At 42.7% G+C, this 20993-nt stretch overlaps 1 protein-coding gene across 1 annotated transcript; it reads left to right on the top strand.

The window, feature by feature from the left end:
• Window positions 1–945: 945 nt before the first annotated feature.
• On the top strand, window positions 946–20578 carry LOC120832676 (disheveled-associated activator of morphogenesis 1). Its single transcript, XM_040199141.2, has 27 exons — window positions 946–1087; window positions 1302–1404; window positions 5719–5936; window positions 6043–6132; window positions 7649–7720; window positions 8318–8412; window positions 8488–8707; window positions 10483–10596; window positions 10943–11053; window positions 11446–11549; window positions 11668–11734; window positions 11862–11979; window positions 12055–12193; window positions 12559–12617; window positions 12985–13169; window positions 13271–13525; window positions 14152–14259; window positions 14549–14649; window positions 14998–15082; window positions 15370–15476; window positions 16042–16130; window positions 16239–16407; window positions 17324–17431; window positions 17719–17779; window positions 17909–18043; window positions 19483–19653; window positions 19850–20578. The coding sequence occupies exons 3-27, from the start codon at window positions 5751–5753 to the stop codon at window positions 20066–20068; spliced, it is 3168 nt and encodes a 1055-aa protein (XP_040055075.1). The 5' UTR covers window positions 946–1087; window positions 1302–1404; window positions 5719–5750; the 3' UTR covers window positions 20069–20578.
• The last annotated feature ends 415 nt before the right edge of the window (window positions 20579–20993 follow it).

Raw genomic sequence — 20993 nt, 5'->3', positions numbered from 1 at the left:
AATAACAATATAAACACTAAAAGAAGATTGTTTGGACTAATTAAATATGGAGATGTTTATCACATATTTTACTGGAGAAATTCACAGTGAGTGCTGATGAAAATGACTAGAATAAAAAAATCAGGAGATGATATTCCAATGCTCAAAAAAAGGGGCGTCCTAAAACACAAACATTTCAGCATTTTTGTAATTCTGCTTCTTTTGTCTCGAATTCAATGTCTGTTTTGTTAGAATTCAATCATTCCTCATCATACTGTGTTTTGCATCATATTTGGTTAATACAAAAATATTTATAAGCTCAATGAGAGGACTAAACTTATAGACCTCCTTTAGCTTTGTAGCCCAACGTTAGCCTCCTACTCCTGCTGATTGCGTTGGATTCTCAGAAATCACAGTGGTGTTCATTATCCTGCTGATCAAAATATGTAGGTATCATAAACATGTGTTTGCCAAAGAGATTCCTTTCTGTAATCACCCAAATCTAACCTAAGCTAACCTGCTGCTGCCTGCTAAATCCGCTGATCGTGCAGGAATTATTATCATCATTTGAACTGAAACCTAAAAATAGAACGGGATATGATTTAAATAGAGCAACGTATACATCTGGACGGAAGCACTTAGAAGTCCGACAAGGCTCCTACTTTGTCATCACGTGGTCTCGTCATCAGACATGAGACACTGCACAGATATTACCACACACACCGTCCCACCTCTCACACACACACACACACACACACACACACACACACACACACACACATACACACTGGGTGAGGTCTGGGCGTGACTGCCTCCACCAGGAATGCAGTAGTGTGTGTTTTGAACTCAGCATGCTGTACTCTCACCCAGGCAGATGTGTCAGTTTCTCTGTACATTCCTTGAGGCAGACAGGCAGAGAAACTGATCAGTTTACAGAGACACACTGACGGGGACGAGGGAGGAAGGAGAACACAGGAGTCAAGAGCAGGTGCTGTCCGGATGGATGAAACCAATGACAGAGGATTTGGATTATTTTGGACACAGAAAACAAGCCCTTGAGGAAAAGCCCTGACTTGACTGGCCCTGTGGGGCCTCGACGTCCGCTGGAGTTTGTATTTACTCACTTTCTCATTTAACAAACTAGGGATTAAGATTGCAGGCTCTGATTGTAAATACAACTATGACTCTGCTCCGGCTCTTCTGAAAGTGCCAACTCTGGATCTTTGGAGTCAAATTTTTCCTTCTCTGGATTATGTAAAGTATGTCAGAAACACTTTAAGAGAAGAAGTATAAGACGTCAGAGCGAATGATCTCCCCTGCAGATGTTCATCTGACGCCTGACCGCTGCTTCTGCACACACTGCAACACACACTGCTGAGGCCCAGCATGGCATCGCATCACGTCGCATAGGAGTGCTTGAGAGAGGTAAGAGAGCCGGGGGATGTACAGAGGGCCGCTATCTTTTCTTATGCAAAGCAGCACTTTTAAATGTCAATAACAATTAGCGTTTGCTACAACATTTAAATGATGATGCCACACCAGAACATATCTGTGACTTTAATTTATCCACATGATATTATAGTTGTAACGTATATGAGAAAAATACACAGGAAGGCTGCCATACTTAAAAACTCCTTCGTCTAAGTAAAAATCATCAAAGCTGCAAACTTCGGCGTGTTCCGCAAGAAGGGAATGAGAGGCAGCCAATCAGAGGCAGAATCTTCGCAGAACGCAGATGGGAAAGAAAGCTCTTAAACAAATAACAAACTGTGCAACTGTCAAAGTATGTCTCGTAGAGGAGAGGGAACATCTTGTGCACATTGCTAATGTGCTCAAGGTTACAGTCAACAGTTTGGATCCAATTTAAGAATATTGATGTTTTTTAAATGTGCCACAGAATACACATCATTATTGCCGGCCTCACATCATCAGGCAGAGACAAACATGTTTAGCAAACGTCCCCTTGGATGCTGTGCCATTAAATGGATCATTTCCTGAACTCTAATAAGTGAAGCTCAACAAATATGACCCTAACAAATGAAATCTGGATTCATTCAATATTTATGTTGGTCGGTACAACCGACAGACGCATCCAGCATTTTGGCAAATGATTCTACCCAGAGCCTCTTTAGTTGCCTTACCCAACACTTTAACATGAACATGTGTTAAAACGCTGAAGCTTTTATATTGGTGTTACTGACCTGAGTTTGGTTCCCATCAGCCATATATTTGTAAATTGTTTTTCAAGTTCTATATCTTCAATAGGAATAGTGGAGCTTGGAGCTGAGGAGGATATGGGGGACGGACTAACCTGTTACAATGACTGCATGGGAGCAGCGTCATAAACACAACAAGTTCTGGTCAAACATTCACTGTCCTTGAGTGAGACAGAGGCTTCCCACTAGCCAGAGGGACACTGACCTCTGACCTCTGAGCAGTCAGAGAAAACACTTTCCCTGGAGGGTTCGATTGAGTATTGATTAAACCCGGTGAACTCAGGACCGATTGGTTGATCTGAGCGTCAAACTGAATAATAACCCTGTCATCAATCAATATGTGACATAATCATACACACACGTTGCTGATTGGTATTGGAGTCCCACTGTTATGCTTCAACCCAATTACCTAACCGAGGCAAGGACGCAAACCGTGGACACGTCAAATATTAACAAAACATCCATGGACGTCTGTTTGTCTGTTGTCAGAGTTTCGGTTCTTTGATTCCAGGCGTGTGTTTACCGTTTGTGAGGCAATGTCCGCAGGTCAATGACTACAGTGTGTCCTCAACCAATGGTCCCCGGGGGACATACCTCACTGTGGGAATTCCTGAGCTTTCCTCTATTAGGATCCTGTATCTATGGCTGTCTCAGGCTGTAATGGGCCCGTCCAATCATTTCTTTGGGCCTGTAATGATTGGACGAGCTGCCTGATCAGGAATCAGGAAACATTTATTGCCATAATAAGTCAGACATACAAGGAATTTGACTTGGCGGTTGGTGCATAACCGCAGACAGTACGATAATGGACGACAAGACAACATGGTGCAAGAGGAATAAAATAAAATATAATGCTATGGGTTAGTACAATAAACATATCGGTAGTGCCTTTTGACTTTTGACTCTGGTTTCATGCAGACAGTGTCTTTACTAAATTAACTTACATCGAAGGATTACTCGGTTTTTAGGTTTACATCCACAACCAACTTACTTGGTAAGGTTAGGAAAGACCAGTGTTTAAGTAAATCCGTTACAAAAAATACGATATTTTATTTCCTGTGACTGATGTTCGTAACAGTTGAATGAATAAATATGTCTCCATCGAACTTGGGAGACATCAGTCTCTTTGTGAAGTCTTGTTAAGACCTGTGTGTGTTTGAACACATCCACCCTCCCTTACTACCCCCCCTTTATTGAGCGTCTTGCTCTTTGCTGCACGTCAGTTGATCTGACTGTGTAATGGGTTTCCATCGGCGTTATCTGTATTCATATAAATATAGTAAATAACAGTATCAGACAGTCAACTCGTCAAATAATGACACTTGGTCCCATTAGCAGTGTGAAGAGCTTTGGACCAAATTAAAACACATTTGGCCCTCATAGATTCTTTGATCCAGTGTGGAACCCTTTCTGACAGATCCAACCAGAACCGTACACCGTACAACTGACTAAAGCTGTTTCATTGAAAAGCATAATTTTATGGTAAAAAGTTGAAGTGTCTAGGAATCCTCAGGTAGAGGAAGATTCCTCCATGGCGTTCACTCGCGAAATGTGTAGTCCAGCAATTTCAAATAAATCAATGATTTCAACTCCTGCGTATACTTAGGAATCCCCCCCGTTTTCATAGCCCGATACCGCCATTATTAAAACGAAGAATGTTTATGAGAGAACGGATCAGATTGAAGAACTTTTGTCGGAAGAAATGCGTAAATATGACTTCTACAAGCCGTCATTGGCCGAGGTCGAGGGGAACAAAGTTGTGGAGGAAAATACGGGACAAACGTGTCCTTGATGAAAAGCAGCAGTGGCGATGCACGAGGCAATAAAGTCTATGATAAATAAATAAACAAACCAACGACTTCCACACACAAAGACGTCACTCTCTAGGTCGTCTTCAACAAAAACACGTTACTCCACCTGTTGTTCTGGCGGTAAATTGCACTGCAACACACGCAAGACTTTTAGAACCATGAATTGAAACGAATGCGGCGACACGACGGAACGTGACGACGCAGACGCAGAAGCATGCGCCAGCCTTTAGCCATTGTAGCTAATGCATATTTATTGGCACATTGTGGTTTGTCTACTTGTGTGAGGTTGTGTACTTAAATATGTAAGCTTACCTGGAAAGCTTTAGGTGACTCGACCTGCTATCCTCTTTAATATTTGAATTTGATTAAATGATGCGTGTATGTGATACTGTCAAACTGTGGACGAAGACGATGATAACAGCCGTAAAGCTACGTTAGGCGTGAAAAGGTGGGCTGAAAACTAACGTAAAAATAAAACATTAACATCATTATAAATATTTCAAAATGATTGTTTCTTCATATTTCGTCCATGTTATTAGTAGGCTTCAGGGTTTTGTAATGCTTCATGTCTGCAGACGTCCTAACCCTCAGTAAAGGGGCGCCCAAACTGTTTTTCCTACATACAGAAAAATATACAAAGGACTGGGCCACTCGCTAGAGGTGAGGTATGCTGCCTGACTTTTTATGCATTTATGTTAGTAAAATAAATCAAATGCAAGTAAATAGCATTTGTTAATCGAACAAATTTTAAGAAAAATCTGCCTCGATCCTTTACATCTTATATTTACCAAAACGTTTGATCATTCTCTCGGCCTCCGTCATTGTCCTGTATGAAGGGAGGGACAAGAACAGGAAGAGGGAGGGACAAGAAGAGAAATAGACAATGTGGATGTTATTATTGCTGCATATAAATATTATGTACGGGCCATAATGCGTTATATTTTTAGGATTTGACACGGGCCATAGATTGGACTCCACTGTCTTACCTTGGAGGGTTACCACCAACAGAGAACTTCTTTGTGTCTGAGCTCCAGATTTGAATCTGGTTTAGCAACAGGGCTGGTTGTGCACACCTAGTCCAGGCTGCTTGATGAGTCATGATTACTGGGTTTCATTTATAAAGGTGTGGTGTGCTTGAAAAGATAATTGCTTCCTCCTATTTTCAGTTCTGTTTGTTTGTTCAATTAGGCCTATGCTCATTTTCTCAAAAAAACATTTGGCCTAGAAATCTGCACAAACGACGGCAATCGGTGGCATTAAATCAACAACTCAATACTTTGTGGATTATAATGAACAGTTAGCATTTGCTAAGGGTAGAAGTTACTTGTTTTTCTTGTGCTTACTTGTTTTTCTTGTACATCATTTTGATCACTAACAACTAAACAATTTTGTCTTTGTATAACAAGTGTTTTGGTCATTTTATGTTAAGATGTCTAATCCTTATTTTTTGTGATTTAGCATGACATTTAGCAGCAAATGAAACACATAAATGAATCTTCTAGATGTTTTGATTCCACTAACCTGAAAGAAGACATGCAATGGATGCAAAATAGTGCAAAAATAATTTAGCCTGTAGTGTCATGGTAGCAGATGGATACAAATGAAATAGGTAACTATCTGGTGCAGTCCATCCCCATGGTGCTTTACCATGTACCACGTACCCTCTCTATCATCTGTCATCATCTACTCGTACCTTCGGTCTCCCTCTTTAGTCAGTACTTCTGGTCAAGTCCCTGCTGAAACCATGGGGTCCCGTGTGAAGCAACCCAAGGAGAGTGGCCTGTCCTCTCTGTTTTCTTGCTGCTTCAATCGGAGCGACCCACCGGAAATCACCCACTGTCAGGACAGCACCACCCCCACGGCTGTGCTGGAGCCCAACCTGCCCATGCCCCCCGTTCAGGAGCTGGACACCAAGTTCACCGAGCTGGTGGTGAGTGAGAGGTCCTATTCTCAGTGCCTTCAAACATCCAAATTCAGCAGCTTCCCTCTTATGTTAATCATTCTCCCCCCACATCTTTTCTGTCTTCCCATCCCAGGATGAACTGGACCTTACAGAGGACAACAGAGCGGCCATGTTTGCTTTGCCAGCAGAGAAAAAATGGCGGATCTACTGTAGTAAGAAATTGGTAAGGAACTATAAGTACAACAGCCAACTGAACAATATTTGTAATTTATGTAAGCTGCTTTTCTTGGATAAGGATCGCTACCACTATAAGCTCAGCTATAATCCAACGGCATGCTGAGCGTTCCACACATACACAATAGACTGCTGCACTACCACTTAGCGTCATGTCCTCGCAGCCACACCCAGACAAGTCTGTGCAGTCACAAGAAATTAGCAGCAGCTGTAGACCCAGATGGCAACCTCCGGTCCATTGGACAAATCCAAGGGTGAGAACAAGTGTTAACCCTCTGTGAGAGTTGAGAGCAGAGATGAATCGTACAAACCGGCAGAGGTGTCAAAAGTATTCACATTCATTACTCAAGTAGAAGTACAGATACTAGGGTTTAAAAAGACTCCTGTAGAAGTTGAAGTATCGACTCAAGCTTTTTACTTAAGTAAAAGTATAAAAGTACTGGTTTCAAAACTACTTAAAGTATAAAAGTAAAAGTAATGTAAGAAATTCCATTAAGGACAAACTCCTAATGCGTAACCTCGCTCACACAACACGTCAGTCCGTTACAATGTGATCAGAAGGTGCCTGCAGATCACGTGACCTGCCGTTGGGATGGTGGAAACAACAACAGCAACAACAAATGTATCTCACTTAAGACAGATAAAACCACAACCCATTTTCCAGTGTCACACACACGTTCGCATTGATTAGGTAGACTGCAGTGTCCCCCCCCGTGTTTACTACGTCATGGGGGGGGGTCTGACTTTCTACGAGATGGGGGGGGCACACCTGTTTATAATGATGGAAACACTGAACTGGCAGCGGTTGGTTATCAAAACATTGGCCAAATAACCAGTATTTTCAGGCTTCATGAGCAAATACAGAATCCCTTTGTGTTCATTTCCAAAGCCGCATTAAGACACACATCACTTTATTTAATACGCTGCTTGCAAGTCGCTCAGTTGTGCCAGACTCTCAATAAAACATTTAGGACAAACCCACGGTCATGAAGATACTCATCTAACGTTACGTGGAATCTGCGTGAGGAAGAGGAGGAGGAAGAGGAGGAGGGTCCATGTCGATAAATACCAACTTTCCACCGACCGCTTTTCCCACCCGGTGTCGCTCCGATCTGCCGGCGCATCACGGAGAAAACCAATCGGGTGTCTGGATGCTAAATGTTTATACTTCTCATCCAACCACAATCAAATTCACTGTCCGCATAGCGCCATTTATCTAGATGGGTTTTTGTGTTTGTGTTTTTGAACTGCGACAAGCCGGAAGTAACGAGGCTGTTTTTAAAATGTAAGGAGGAGTAAGCAGTTTATGACTCCAATGCATGGCTTTATCAACATGTGATGTTACCCACACCACAGGTGGAATCGATCTCAAAGCACCATTCTTAAAAGGACAAATCCACACGTTCCCATGTTCTCTGTTGTGATATGAAGAGGGACACATGGATGTGTGGTCCTGTTTATGAGTAAGTATCCATGACCCTGACCTGTGTGCGTATGTGTTTCAGGAGGCAGAGGAGAATAAAGGAGCATCCAGATGGCCAGAGTATTACATTGACCAGCTGAGGTCCATGGCTGCTGTGAGTAACACCCTTATACTGACGGGCTGAGATATTAAAGTTATGTTATGTTGTAATCCCCGTGGAGCACATCTGCCCCTTGTTTGACCAGAATATGTAGCACCACATCCCAACATTTAATTTTTATTTTCCTCTCTGATTTTGCGTTGTACACAATATTTACTTTTTGTCTGATAATTGTAATCAGACTCTGTGTATGCGTCCATCTGTTTACCACTTGCTGTTTACTCAAGTTTACTCCCAGACACAAACAGATTTATCTTTACATCCTATGAAATGTGAAAATATTGCTGATTCTCAAAGCCACTTTTAGTAGGACATGTTGACTCATTTGGTCTCCATCCCACGAGAATCAACAAGGACAACGGAGATGACTATCAGACTTATTGTCTTCCAATAACTTATATCATGGGGGCCTGTTAGATGTGTGATTCCTATGGATATACATCTGCCACTTAATCAAATGGCATTGTGGTTATTTGTAACTTGATATCAGCCACTATCATGGAGGGCAACAAAACAGAAGCATTTTATGCTAAGGACCAAGCTCTCCGGGTGAGTATATGACCTCCGGTGATGCAATGCTTAACTTCACAGAGGAAGACTCTGCTGGGACCAGAGGACGAGGAGGAGCAGGGAAGACATCAAATCATAGATGGCCTGAAGACAGCGCTGAGGACACAGCCGATGAGGTACAGCTCCAGTTGCAACAAGCTGTTCTGAAACGTTTCCAACGATTCATTTCACCTTCCTTCCATCCCTGACAGGTTTGTGACACAGTTCATTGACTTGGATGGCCTGTCTTGCATCCTGAATTTCCTCAAGTCAATGGACTATGAGACCACCAACTCTCAGGTCCACACGTCTCTGATCGGCTGCATCAAAGCTCTGATGAACAACTCGCAGGGCCGAGCTCATGTGCTGGGACACTGTGAGAGCATCAATATCATCGCACAAAGTCTAACCACTGAGAGCATCAAAACCAAGGTACGCACGGTGCATTCAATGCAACCTGCATTTTAGAAATCCTTCCGGTTAAGTCAAGGCCCAGATCTGTTCTGCATACTTCTTAAACAGAAGAGGTTTGGACCAATCAGGGGGCTATTGAACAAAAGTAGAAGGAAGAAATCCAGGATAAGTGAAAAAGCGCAGCTTGACTTAGTGTGATCAGCTCGTCGTGGCTTAAATTGCACGTTTGCCGGGATGAGAATGGGGAGCCAAGTCAATCCAGGTGTACATAGCTGGGATAAGTGCGCGTTCACGGCTTTCTTAAATAGACCACGGTATCGATCACAGATTTACCGATGCAGAAATGGAGAAGACGCGCGCTGCATATTTTTAACCCGCTGAGCAGCAACTAATTATGGAAATTTATGAGAAAGTGAAGCAGCTAATATGCAAAAAAGGAAAAGACAGCAGCTGTAATTAAACAGAGAGAAAAAGCCTGCAAACAATCGCGGAACGCCTGAATGCGGAAGGATTTAAAAATATCTACTTACTTAGAAAGTTCTTTTAACAACAATTGATGTTCATACAGAACAAACAAGACTGGACAAAAAAGAAAGAAGATAAAATATAAAAACATTTTGCAGGCTGGTAAGTCTGCAAATAATGTAGAAATTACTTATAAGATGCCTGCTCACATATTTTATCTAAACTGATTTTAGCAGTCAGGAAGAGGGGGGGGGGGGGTGGGGGGGTGGCACCAGCACCAGGCTTCACCCCAGCTGAGGAATTGGCCCTTGTTTTAAACCAAGGAAGACCTGTGATGGAGGGGATTCAGGGTGGGACAGCTACTGACTCTGTTCCATTATAAATGGTACATTCTCCAGTACTGCACATTAAACACAATCACCCATTTATACGGAATATGTGGACTGATTTGTGGAAATCCTCTTTGATGTAACACATTCTTCTGTGGCCAGGGAAGTTCAGTGCCAAACACACACTCACAGTACGGTTGGCCACCCTCTGACCTCAGAAATCAGTACATGACATTTTGTGCTTGAAGGTCAATTAAAAGACTAAAAAAATCAATATGTTGAAAAGAGATATAAAACAACTGCAAAACAACAAAAAGAAACTAAACGACACATACAATTGTTACAAAGAGATGCAAAATAATCACAAAGACACACAAGTTCACAACAAAGAGAATAAATGACCGCAAAGAGAAACTATACAATCTCATAGAGACGCAAGAAGACTAGAAAGAGACACTAAATCAATACAAAGTGACACTAAATCACTTTAAAGAGTTAATAAATCACTACAATGAGATACTAAATGACTCCAAAGACACAATAGATGATATTGCAGACAGACCCTGATGGTTTAAACAGTAGCTTTCAGTTTTGTACCCTGCTGTTTTAGTTTGAATTGTGCCGATGGAGGGCCACGTTCAAAGTCAAGCAGAGATAATGAAACTACACCGTGCTGTCAGGGCGCTGCAGGTGAAGGAACAAATTCCACTTCAGTCAGACACAGGATGGAGAATGTGGTTCATCTTGTTGATCATGTGCTGTGGAGTATCAGTCGGTTTATCAAAAAGAGCAGACGCTAGTCATGGCAAGATGTCCAAAGAGACATGTGACCCCACGTAGAGGTGACACGGGGAACAAGCTGCTCCTAGTTCCTTCTGGTGGACCATGATCATATTTGTGACCATATTTTTGTGGTTGTTTTCCAACCTGAGTGTGTCTGACTTGGTTTGAAATAAATGAATAACCCCCACCTTCTCTCTCCTCTTCCTCTGCCTGCAGGTTGCCGTGTTGGAGATCCTCGGCGCCGTGTGTTTGGTGCCGGGGGGACACAAGAAAGTTCTGGAAGCCATGCTGCACTACCAGACCTTCGCCTCAGAGAGAACTCGCTTTCAGGTCTGCTTGTGCCTGGTCTGTGTGCCTCTCTCAGTCTGCTGCTCTTCATTTTATGGTCTATATGACGTTAGTGGTGAGCACAACAAAAACACCAGTAGACAAATATGTAGCAAAATTCATGGGAGCTAGAGACCACAGAGTTTACGTGTGGTATCTTAACACAATGAGCGACACGTTCTATTCAAGTGCACTTAGAAATGGTTAGTGATGATAATAACGGGGTCCTCTGAGTCCTCATGTATCCACATCCAATGTGGTGTGTGTCAACTAAATTTCTAATTCAGGACCATCTAAGGCATGAGGCACATTGTGTGGGGGTGTTACATTTCTTGTCTTTTGTTGGCAGACCCTGATGATGGACATGGACAGATCCACAGGCCGCTACAAAGATGAGGTCAACCTGAAGACTGCCGTCATGTCCTTCATCAACGCCGTGCTGAGCCAGGGAGCAGGAGAGGTGAAGTCTTTGAAACGTCCATACAAAAGCAAAGCGAGTTGACTGCAGTAGTCCAGTCGTCCCTTGTCGGTGGGGGGGGGGGGGGGGGGCTCCAGTCCCCTCTGCGTGATGGCCCGCTTCAGCTTGATTGACTTGGGAAAATAGATCAAGAGAGACACTTCAACATTTGGATTCTGAGGGATTTTTGCCAATATCTGAAGTTTTATGCAGTTTTTGCTGTCTTCTTGATCATTGTTCTACCTGTCCCATATTTTATTATGTTTTGTTTTGATCTCTTTTCTACAGAGAACATTTCCGTGATTATTACATCTTACCATTACAGAATTTGTTAATGGCATCACTGTCTTCCCTCCTGAGAGGGATTCATTTTGCTTGTGTTTGTGTGTTTTCAGACCAGCCTGGAGTTCCGCATCCATCTGCGTTATGAGTTCCTGATGCTGGGCATTCAGCCGGTCATTGACAAACTGTATTCCAATGAAAACGCTACCCTGAACAGGTAGCTCCGAGTGTTAGCGCCAAATATCACTGCTGTCATTGAGGAGGCCGTACGGGGGAACGCACTTGGGTTGTGAAGAGCTTTCTGAGTTCAGTTGTTCTGTGTGTGTTGTTGTCAGACATCTGGACTTCTTTGAGATGTTGAGGAATGAAGATGAGCTTCAGATGTCCAAACGGTTCGATGCTGTAAGTCTATTTTACCAGCCTAAATGTTTTCTTTATATATCATCTTCAGCACTATATTTCATTCCGATGACATTAAAACATGAGAAAGCAACGCTAAAAGCCCACCACTATATGTCTTCTGCTTCAGGTCCATATAGAAACTAAAAGCGCCAGCCAGATGTTTGAGCTGATCAGGAAGAGACTGAACCACACTGAAGCTTACCCTCACCTCCTGTCTGCACTGCAGCACTGCCTCATGATGCCATGTAAGACCGATTCACACGTCCACGTTTCATCCATTTGCGTCTCCATGAAATGCTCCATGGTCTGTCTGTCTGCAGCTAAGCAAAGCAGCACCACTCACCACTACTGGACGCTGTTGGATCGAATTATTCAGCAGCTGGTTCTGCAGACGGACAAGGGGGAGGACCCTGATGTCGCTCCGCTGGAGGACTTCAATGTCAAAAATATTGTACGCATGTAAGTTTCTGGGGTTTCTAACTTTGGGACACTAGCTGTGATTTGTGTTTGAATGAGTAAATTGGTTGTAAAGTCAGGTAGGATGAAGAAACATTATATATTTAACAAAACAAAATCTCAGTAACTTCTCCCGTCTGATAGTCAAAAGGAATATTTTGCGATAAAACAAGTGACTCTGACCTTCTAAGAAAATAATTGTTGCCTGTGCCTAGTCCATCCTTTACATCATGAAACATCTGTGGTGCTTTTAAACCTATTGTAGTGTGTGTGTGTGTGTGTGGGGGGGGGGGGGGGGGGGGTTGTGTGTATTAGTAGAAAAACATGTTTGGAGAACTTCAGTTTTGTGTGTGTGTCTGTGTCCATAGGCTTGTCAAAGAGAGTGAGGTCAAAGAATGGAAAGAACAAGCTGATAAAACGAGGAAAGGTAAACACACACACATATACTATGCTTCATGTGTGTCTTTGATAAGCACAATAGTAATATTGGGACATAAAATGAGTCACATATAGTCACATATGTTCAGAATATTACCAGCATGACACCTGCTAAATGGTTGGAAGTAAAAACACATTTCAGTTTTGTAACTTGCTGACTTGGACTTACTGAGGAATAAATGCTTAGCAAAGGCTTTACCAATGTCACTATGTAATAAAACACAAGTCACCCAACCGGCAGAACGGCCTCACCACGGTCCAAGCCCTTAATGCTAAATAAGTATGCTTTGATTCCGAATAAACGACCCCCCCTCGTAGCCCCCGGTTCTGCCTGACTCACCTTCCCTTCTTTCCAGAGCATCACAACCTGCAGCAGCGTCTGGAGAAGAAAGAGAGGGAGTGCGAGGCCAAGAACAAGGAGAAAGAGGACATGATGGCCATGCTGAACAAACTGAAGGACAAGCTGGAGCGAGAGAGCAACGACCACAAGCAGGCCCAGCAGCGCGTGGCAGAGCTGTCTGCTCTGCTGCAGCCCGGCTCTGTACGTGCCCCCCCACCACGGAGAGAACCGTTAACCGCTGCTTCTTTCTTCTCACATGCCGTCTCACTCCTCCGTTCGTACTCGCTCTGTTGTCTCGTTAGACGTCTGGTGTTCCTGGAGGACCTCCCGTGTCTTCTGCTGGTTCAGTCCCTTCTGGTCCCATGCCGGCCAGCCCTGCTCCTTCTCCTCCTCCCCCCCCACCACCTCCTCCTCCAGGAGGCCCGCCGGCTTTCGGCATGGCCCCATTGGCCCCGCCTCCTCCTCCTGGAGCTCTATTGGGAACTGTCCAGGAGAGGAAGAATATTCCTCAGCCATCCAACCCTCTAAAATCCTTCAACTGGAGCAAACTGCCTGAGGTAGACTGATCCTACTTGCCGCTCCACTGTCACTACCTCAGTCAAACCACCACACGTGCTCCAACTGTGTGATACAGGGAGGCGTTATCACTACAGTCCGGTGAAGTCCTCTGTGCGTCTCCATTCTGGCGTCTCACTCTGAACCACGGAGCTGCATCAGTGAGCCACACTGTTGCACCGTGACATGTTCCTTCATTACCACACACACACGCACACTGGTTTTGACTCAATGCCACAAATACGCACTACAGCACCAAATGTGGATAAATCTACGGCTGAAAGTGGTGCCTAAGAAAAGGAAATGTTCCCTCCTTTTTTAGTTATATTTGATAAAAGCTTTTAAAACCAGACAGAGGAAACCTTATCAATGATCCAGCCTTACCAAATGTGAGCCGTGTTACCTTAAATATTAAATGTTTTCCCCTCATGTCATGGTGATGGAGAAACTAAGAATAGAAAACTGTCTAGATGAACTGTTACTTTTCCTACGTTGACTACTTCCCAGACACGTACGTTCTCTCTAATCAGCGAATGGAAACAACAGATGATTAAGGAGTAAAGCACTCACAATCCTGGAAAAACTAATAACACACACATATTGTATTGCTACGTATTGTTTGTTTCAGAACAAGACAGAAGGAACCATATGGAGGGAGATTGATGACCTCAAGGTGTTTAAAGTTCTGGATCTAGAGGAGCTGCAGAGGACCTTCTCAGCTTACCAGAAACCACAGGTATTCCACAGTGGCACTGTTACCGTCTGCAACACGGCCCTTCTCTAGTATGTTCCTTCATCTTTGTGCCGTTGCCATATCTACCCCCCCTCATACAGTTCTACTCATTGTGTCACAGGCACTGCTTGTGTTCAGTCAAATGAACTAACTGATGAAATGAGCTGTGCTGCTCTGTTTATCTAAAGATACTAATAATAACATTAATAACAGTGTCATTAAATTATAACTTTAAAATTTTATTCTAGATGATTTAGTATTTTGTAAAACATTTGATCACTTCTGTATGTAGCAGAAGGATGCTGGGGAGGAGCCGGCCGCTGTGAAGAAGGTCAAGGAGCTGTCAGTGATCGACGGTCGCCGAGCACAGAACTGCAACATCCTGCTGTCACGGTCAGTGTGTGTGTGTGTCTGTGTGTGTGCGTAGGTGGGGGGGGGGGGGGGGGCTTAAGGGTTATTAATGGATGTATAAGTTAAGTCCCTGTAGGCTGTCAGTTAATGGTTGTCGTACGTTAAAAAATATTCAAACATGTGAAGGTATTTTTTTCTGCAACACACAAAATACTTACTCGCTTTTTAAGTGACCAGTGAACTTCAGCCAACCACTTTATGGCACTTCGTTTTAGTAGTTTGTGGTACAGGAAGTTGTAACTTGGCAAGACTCAACACTAAATCCTCCATCGGATCCCTTTGAGTTCCAAACCAGCTTTCTAAAAAGTGACGTGTACGTTGGTGTCACAGGCTGAGACTGACCAATGAGGAGATCCGCCACGCCGTCCTGACCATGGATGAACAGGAGGACCTACCCAAAGACATGCTGGAGCAGGTGCAAAACATACTCTTTGAAGTAGCACATTACACACAAATTGATGTTGTTGTATAAAAGGACATGTTCTGTGATTTAGACACATTGAGCTAGTTGAGCCACTGTGATGGACGTCTCATGGAAAGGATATCATAAAGAGCTGATCAAATGAATTGCACATTTTTATAGTGAGTGTGTGTGTGTGTGTGTGTGTGTGTGTGTGTGTGTGTGTGTGTGTGTGTGTGTGTGTGTGTGTGTGTGTGTGTGTGTGTGTGTGTGTGTGTGTGTGTGTGTGTGTGTGTGTGAAGCTTCTGAAGTTTGTTCCTGAGAAGAGCGACATGGAGCTGTTGGGAGAACACAAGCACGAGCTGGATCGTATGGCCAGAGCAGACCGCTTCCTGTATGAAATGAGCAGGTACACGTGGTGACACACACATACACACACACCAACAGCCATGTACTCTTCCCTGAACCGCATTTTGTGTTGGTGCTGACGCTGCACTTTATTTTGATGAAGAGCGTACAAACCTGCGTATTCAGCACAGCAGCACTGTGTAACAGTAACAAGAAGGTTTTCTTTAGCGTATAATCACCTGGGATTTTTTTTTTTAAATGACCTTTATTTTTACATAAGGAGCAGGTCCTCTTCCTGGAGCTCCTGCCATGTTGCTACGGTAACCTAGAAGCAACAAAGGACACGTGTTTTGGACAGGGTGTCCAACTCACTTGAAATCAATGTGATGCTCATTCAAATTCCCAGCCGCTCCTTCTCTCCAGGGGTATTTGTGTTTCATGTCACTGCACGCTGGGCATGTAGTGATGTAACCTCGCGGCTAGTAGAATCCTACTGACCCTTCAAGGGTTTCACTTTGTTTGAAAACGAAAGTGGACATACAATCTGCAAGAAGTGTGAGGTTCAGTTGTGTTCCATCACATTTACACCAAGTGACATAGGAGCTCCCTCTTGTGTCCTCTCCCAGCATCAACCACTATCAACAGAGACTCCACTCTCTTTACTTCAAGAAGAAGTTTGCTGAAAGGGTGGCTGATATCAAACCTAAAATCAAAGGTAGGCTACTCCCAAAGACTCTTTAAATTGTGTTACGGTAATGTATTTTGGATTTGGACATATACTGTATAAATACATGGCATCAGCTCCTGATCTCTGCTGTCTCAGCTCTAAGTCTAGCGTCCAGAGAGGTGGTGCAGAGCGGGACTCTGCGCCAGCTCCTGGAGGTGGTGCTGGCCTTCGGGAACTACATGAACAAAGGACAGCGGGGGAACGCCTACGGATTTAAAGTGTCCAGCCTCAACAAGATAGCTGACACCAAGTCGAGCACAGACAAGTACGATCACAGAAAGCTGGTGTAGTTCATGCCGCCTCACACTCACACTGGGTGGAGCACTTACTGATGCTGCTAGATCACCCGTATCTATAATGCTTTTCAAACACACTTATAAAGTGTCGGCTTATAACACTTCTCATCCAAGGTGCTTATGACACCAACCATAACACATTATGAAGCATTTTTAATGACTGATCCAAGTATTATAACATTTCATAATCTCTGGTTGCTCACTGACTCAGAGATCATAGTGTGTTTTATTATTATTAGAATTCATAGTGTTGTACATTCAAATATTTTTATATTCTATTTTTTTAACTAGCTGTTGGGAGCTTTAAGACAAGCAATGCTTCCTTATAAATAGGAAAATGATGATGCATTATGATACATTACATGCTGAATACAAGTCACTGTATTTGTTCGTTATTTGATTTAAGAAAAAAAGAATAAAAACATAAAACATTGTAAAAACAAATTGAATTGTTTAAAAATTCCTAGCTATTTTAAACACCTCAATGATGAACATTACCCCAAAAATCACTCTTAAGACTTAATCGGCTGAAATAAAAGGTAATGCCTGAAATAACTCCTATAATTAAAACATGCTGTTAGAAGATTAAATGCATTATCATTTTATGGTGTATTATAGACAGGTGCTTTCAAACAGAGTCAGTGAGCGACAATTCTTGTCAATTTTTTACCTTGTAAGTCTTCATCAGGTGCCCTATAATTTCTGTTAAAATTGTAATCATGTATATAAGTGATTATAATTATACAGTGCCGTCAGTGTCACCCTGACTGTTAATGATATCTCTGCATTTCCTACTGTGACACGTTGACGTCTGCTGTGGGTCAAGGTCTCTTTGTGATTTTGCTTTGAAAAAGTGATGAACTGACTGCTGAATGTGTCTTTTAGAAACGTCTCTTTGCTTCACTACATGATCACTGTACTGGAGAAGAAGTACCCGAAGGTGGTGGCGTTCAGTGAAGAGCTGCCGAATGTTCCAGAAGCTGCCAAAGTCAAGTGAGAACAAGGAAGCACGAATACATGCAGAGTCAAGTCTTTTTAAAATAATATTGAAATGGGCAGTGTGCAGCATCTATTAACAGAAAATAAATACAATATTCCCAAGTATGCACAAAACCTGGTAACCTCACCATGGCAACAAGACTTGTGGGAGCTACAACTGATTGTTGACAGCCAAAGAAATAGCCCTATGCTTCGACTCAACCTCGCGGAATTAATGTCAAACAAAGTTCAAAGTTTCCCCACGTTACTCAGAGTCTCCACCCTCCCATGTGTCTCTCCAGTATGACGGAGTTGGAGAAGGACTTTGGCAATCTCAGATCTGGCCTGAACAGCGTTGAAGCGGTGAGTGATGTTCTTTGACTGAATGTTTGACCCTCCTCATGGTCTGTAAATCATATGAAGCATAAGCATCAATGCATGGGTTTATTCACACATGTGATTGTCCGTCTTTGTTTGTTCGTCCACCTCCAGGAGCTGCAGTACCAGCGCGGTCAGTCCCCCCAGGGTCCCGATGACAAGTTTGTCCCCGTGGTGGGTCAGTTCCTCACGGTGGCCTCCTTCAGCTTCTCGGATGTAGAGGAGTCGCTCAGTGAGGCCAGAGAAGTGGTGAGACAAACTATCGTTATTCACATTCAATTTATCACATTTCAGCCAACATAAACTTCTTGATATATGCGATTAATGTGGCCGAGATGAATGCAACAAAATATTTTAAGGTAAACGGTTAAGGTTAACGATTTAGCCGGAAGTTGACCGCGGACACGAATCGGCCGCTAGCTGCAGTCAGTTCAAGATGGAGAGAGCTTTTTGGATTGGAAGTAAAATAACGCAGAGACACGACATACAGCAGAGAACTATGCAGAGGAATTACTCAAACAGAAGGGGAGTGAGTGGCAAACACCCCACTTAAAGCACCGCTAGGCTAAGCTAGCTGCTCGGCTACTTCCATCTCAACATCTAGCGTCACCCTGCGTGGCACACAGTCTGCAGAGGACCACCACTGTGTCCGAGCGTGGTTTGAAAGCGTTCTGGCTAAGTGTTGGGAGATTGTTGGCACTTCAAACACAGCCGTTAAATGATGGAGAGTTGAGAGCAAAGTGCACGAGTACAACAGGAAGAGTCACTAGTTCAACAAGTTCCACCCAGTGGAATTCTGCCTCCAAGATGATCAAATATGTGTAGTTTTGTGTTTAAAATAACATTAACAATTAAACAACAGTGATTACTCATTATTTTTAAGATTTTGTCTTTAGAAGAAAAACAAACATTCATTAAAAACAACATTGTAACAAGCACAACATTCATTAATCGAGATTAATGAATTTCAAAATGTGCGATTAATTTGTTCATTTTTTAAAATCTATTGACAGCCCTGCTGAAAACACGTTCGTATGGGTTTTCTTAATTCATCATCCATTAGATATCAGTCCGATGCATGTTATTATTATATTTGTTTCAAGAACTGAATTTAAAAATTCTGAACTGAATTGTGTGGGCCCCTACTGGGATTAATGCATGAATTAATGGCATTAGCTGTATGCTGTCAATTAACTCCAAGCTATTCTGTGACCATGTGTCACAATCTGTTCTTTCAATTTGGCGTCAAAGTGCATTGTAAACAGTGTTGGGCAAGTTACTGAAAATGAGTATTTAGTTACAGTTACTAGTTACTTCTTTTAAAGGTAATTGAATTACTTACCAGTTACTGTGTATCAAAAGTAATTAGTTACTCTGGAAAGTAACTTTTAAGTAACTTTTATGTCTGCTTTTTAAATGTAATGAATATAAATAGTACTGAGTCAAACACAATAAACATTTTTTAGACCTATTTATTGTAATCAACAGAGCAACAGGCCTTCAAATCAAGCAATAGTACAAAAGTCCTTTTTAATACTTAACTTAATACAAAATAACTGTTTCAGGCATTTGCCTGAAGGCAACCGCAGAAAATCCCCCCCTATTCCAAAACTTTTAATGGTGGATGGAGGTTTTGGAATCGTTTTGACCAAATGATCATCTTGTGCCTTCATGTGTCATGTCAAAAGCTTGTGAAGGCACTGAAACACTTTGGAGAAGACTCATCCAACCTGCAGCCGGATTCCTTCTTTGGGATCTTCGACAGTTTCCTTGCAGCTTTCTCAGAGGCCGAACAGGACAACATAAGGATGGCCCGACGCAAGGAGGAGGAGGAGAAGCGGGCACTCGTGGAGGCACAGGTTAGAAGAAAATTGTGTTTTAATAGGATGCTAAACGTATTTGAACTTTTTTTAACAGGGGCCAGTAACTTAGTGGTCAGAAAAGTATTGCCTACCCACTTCCACTGTGTCCATATACTGATGATCATCTCAGTCGTGTACCAACAAACAGTATGTCCATGTCCTCTCCCATCCTAATTTCTCTCCTGCCTTCCAGCTGAAGAGAGACCGGGAGCAGAAGTCGAAGAAGACCAAACCAAACGAGGAAGAGGGGGGCGGTGAGTTCGATGACTTGGTGTCCGCTCTGCGCTCCGGAGAGGTGTTCGAAATGGACATGTCCAAGATGAACCGCAGGAAACAACGGAGACACAACTTGTTTGACGGCAGCCGTGAGAGATCCGTGACAGAAGTGTCCCAGCAGGAGGAGTCGGTTTGACTGTGGAGCTGTCTGGAACTATGCTCTGTAACAGTATATCCCAATATATGGACCTGAAGCAAAGAATAACAAAAATACACATGATCTCTGATAATGTGAGTTATTATAGTCATATAAGTATATCCTTGCCCAAGTTTGCACAGCTCTCACTTGTAAGTTCCTTTGGAATTGTTAACTTAGTAGAGTCAGGACCTTTTTTCTGTCGTAATATGGATGTTTTAGTTCAGGGTCGATGGATAGGTCAAACAAACAGAACTTTCACCGACGTTTCTTTGCAACCAAAAATGAATGTTGAGATTATGCTGTCTTGTTTTGCAGCATTAGTCTACTCGGGCTGTTGTTATCTGTTTACACTCGTTAGGTTGTTACATTACGTTGTTTCATTGCGTTACAAACCATGATCTTTTTTTTTCTAACCATTACCAAATAATTTGATTGCCTAAAGCTAAGCCAGCGTTTAACATTGCAAGCATGATACCCGGCTGAAATTAAACATATTCATGAAACCAAGATCCGTTCCGAGGACTATGCAGGTTCTGTGTATGACACTCAGAACCACTAGATGTTGCATTCGAAACCAGCTTCTCTCGGACCAAAATAAATGGATGCATCAGTGGTTAGAATGTTGATTTTCACTGTATGGAGTTATTTTAGTAACATTAATGTTACATTAAGTTTAACACTTCGAACGTCACTCTCTGTCCAAACGTGGCTTTAACTTGCTTCTTGCATCTCCAGAGGAAAGTTTTAAATCCCTGAAAGCGTTGGTCGAGGACGTCTGTAACGCGTTCAACTACATATCTTTTGTAGGGTAAATTCCAATGTGTCCTGATGCTCACATAAAACAAAGTACCAAAAAAATATATTTCTTTTCTATTCCTCTTTTTCTCATCTAGATTTGCTTTTTATTTCGTAAGCCGGTTTT

The sequence above is a fragment of the Gasterosteus aculeatus genome, chromosome 15 (assembly GCF_964276395.1).
Source record: "Gasterosteus aculeatus chromosome 15, fGasAcu3.hap1.1, whole genome shotgun sequence".
NCBI classification, from domain to species: domain Eukaryota; kingdom Metazoa; phylum Chordata; class Actinopteri; order Perciformes; family Gasterosteidae; genus Gasterosteus; species Gasterosteus aculeatus.
Note: the sequence above shows the minus strand (reverse complement) of the source record. Positions and strands in the feature narration are given on the sequence as shown.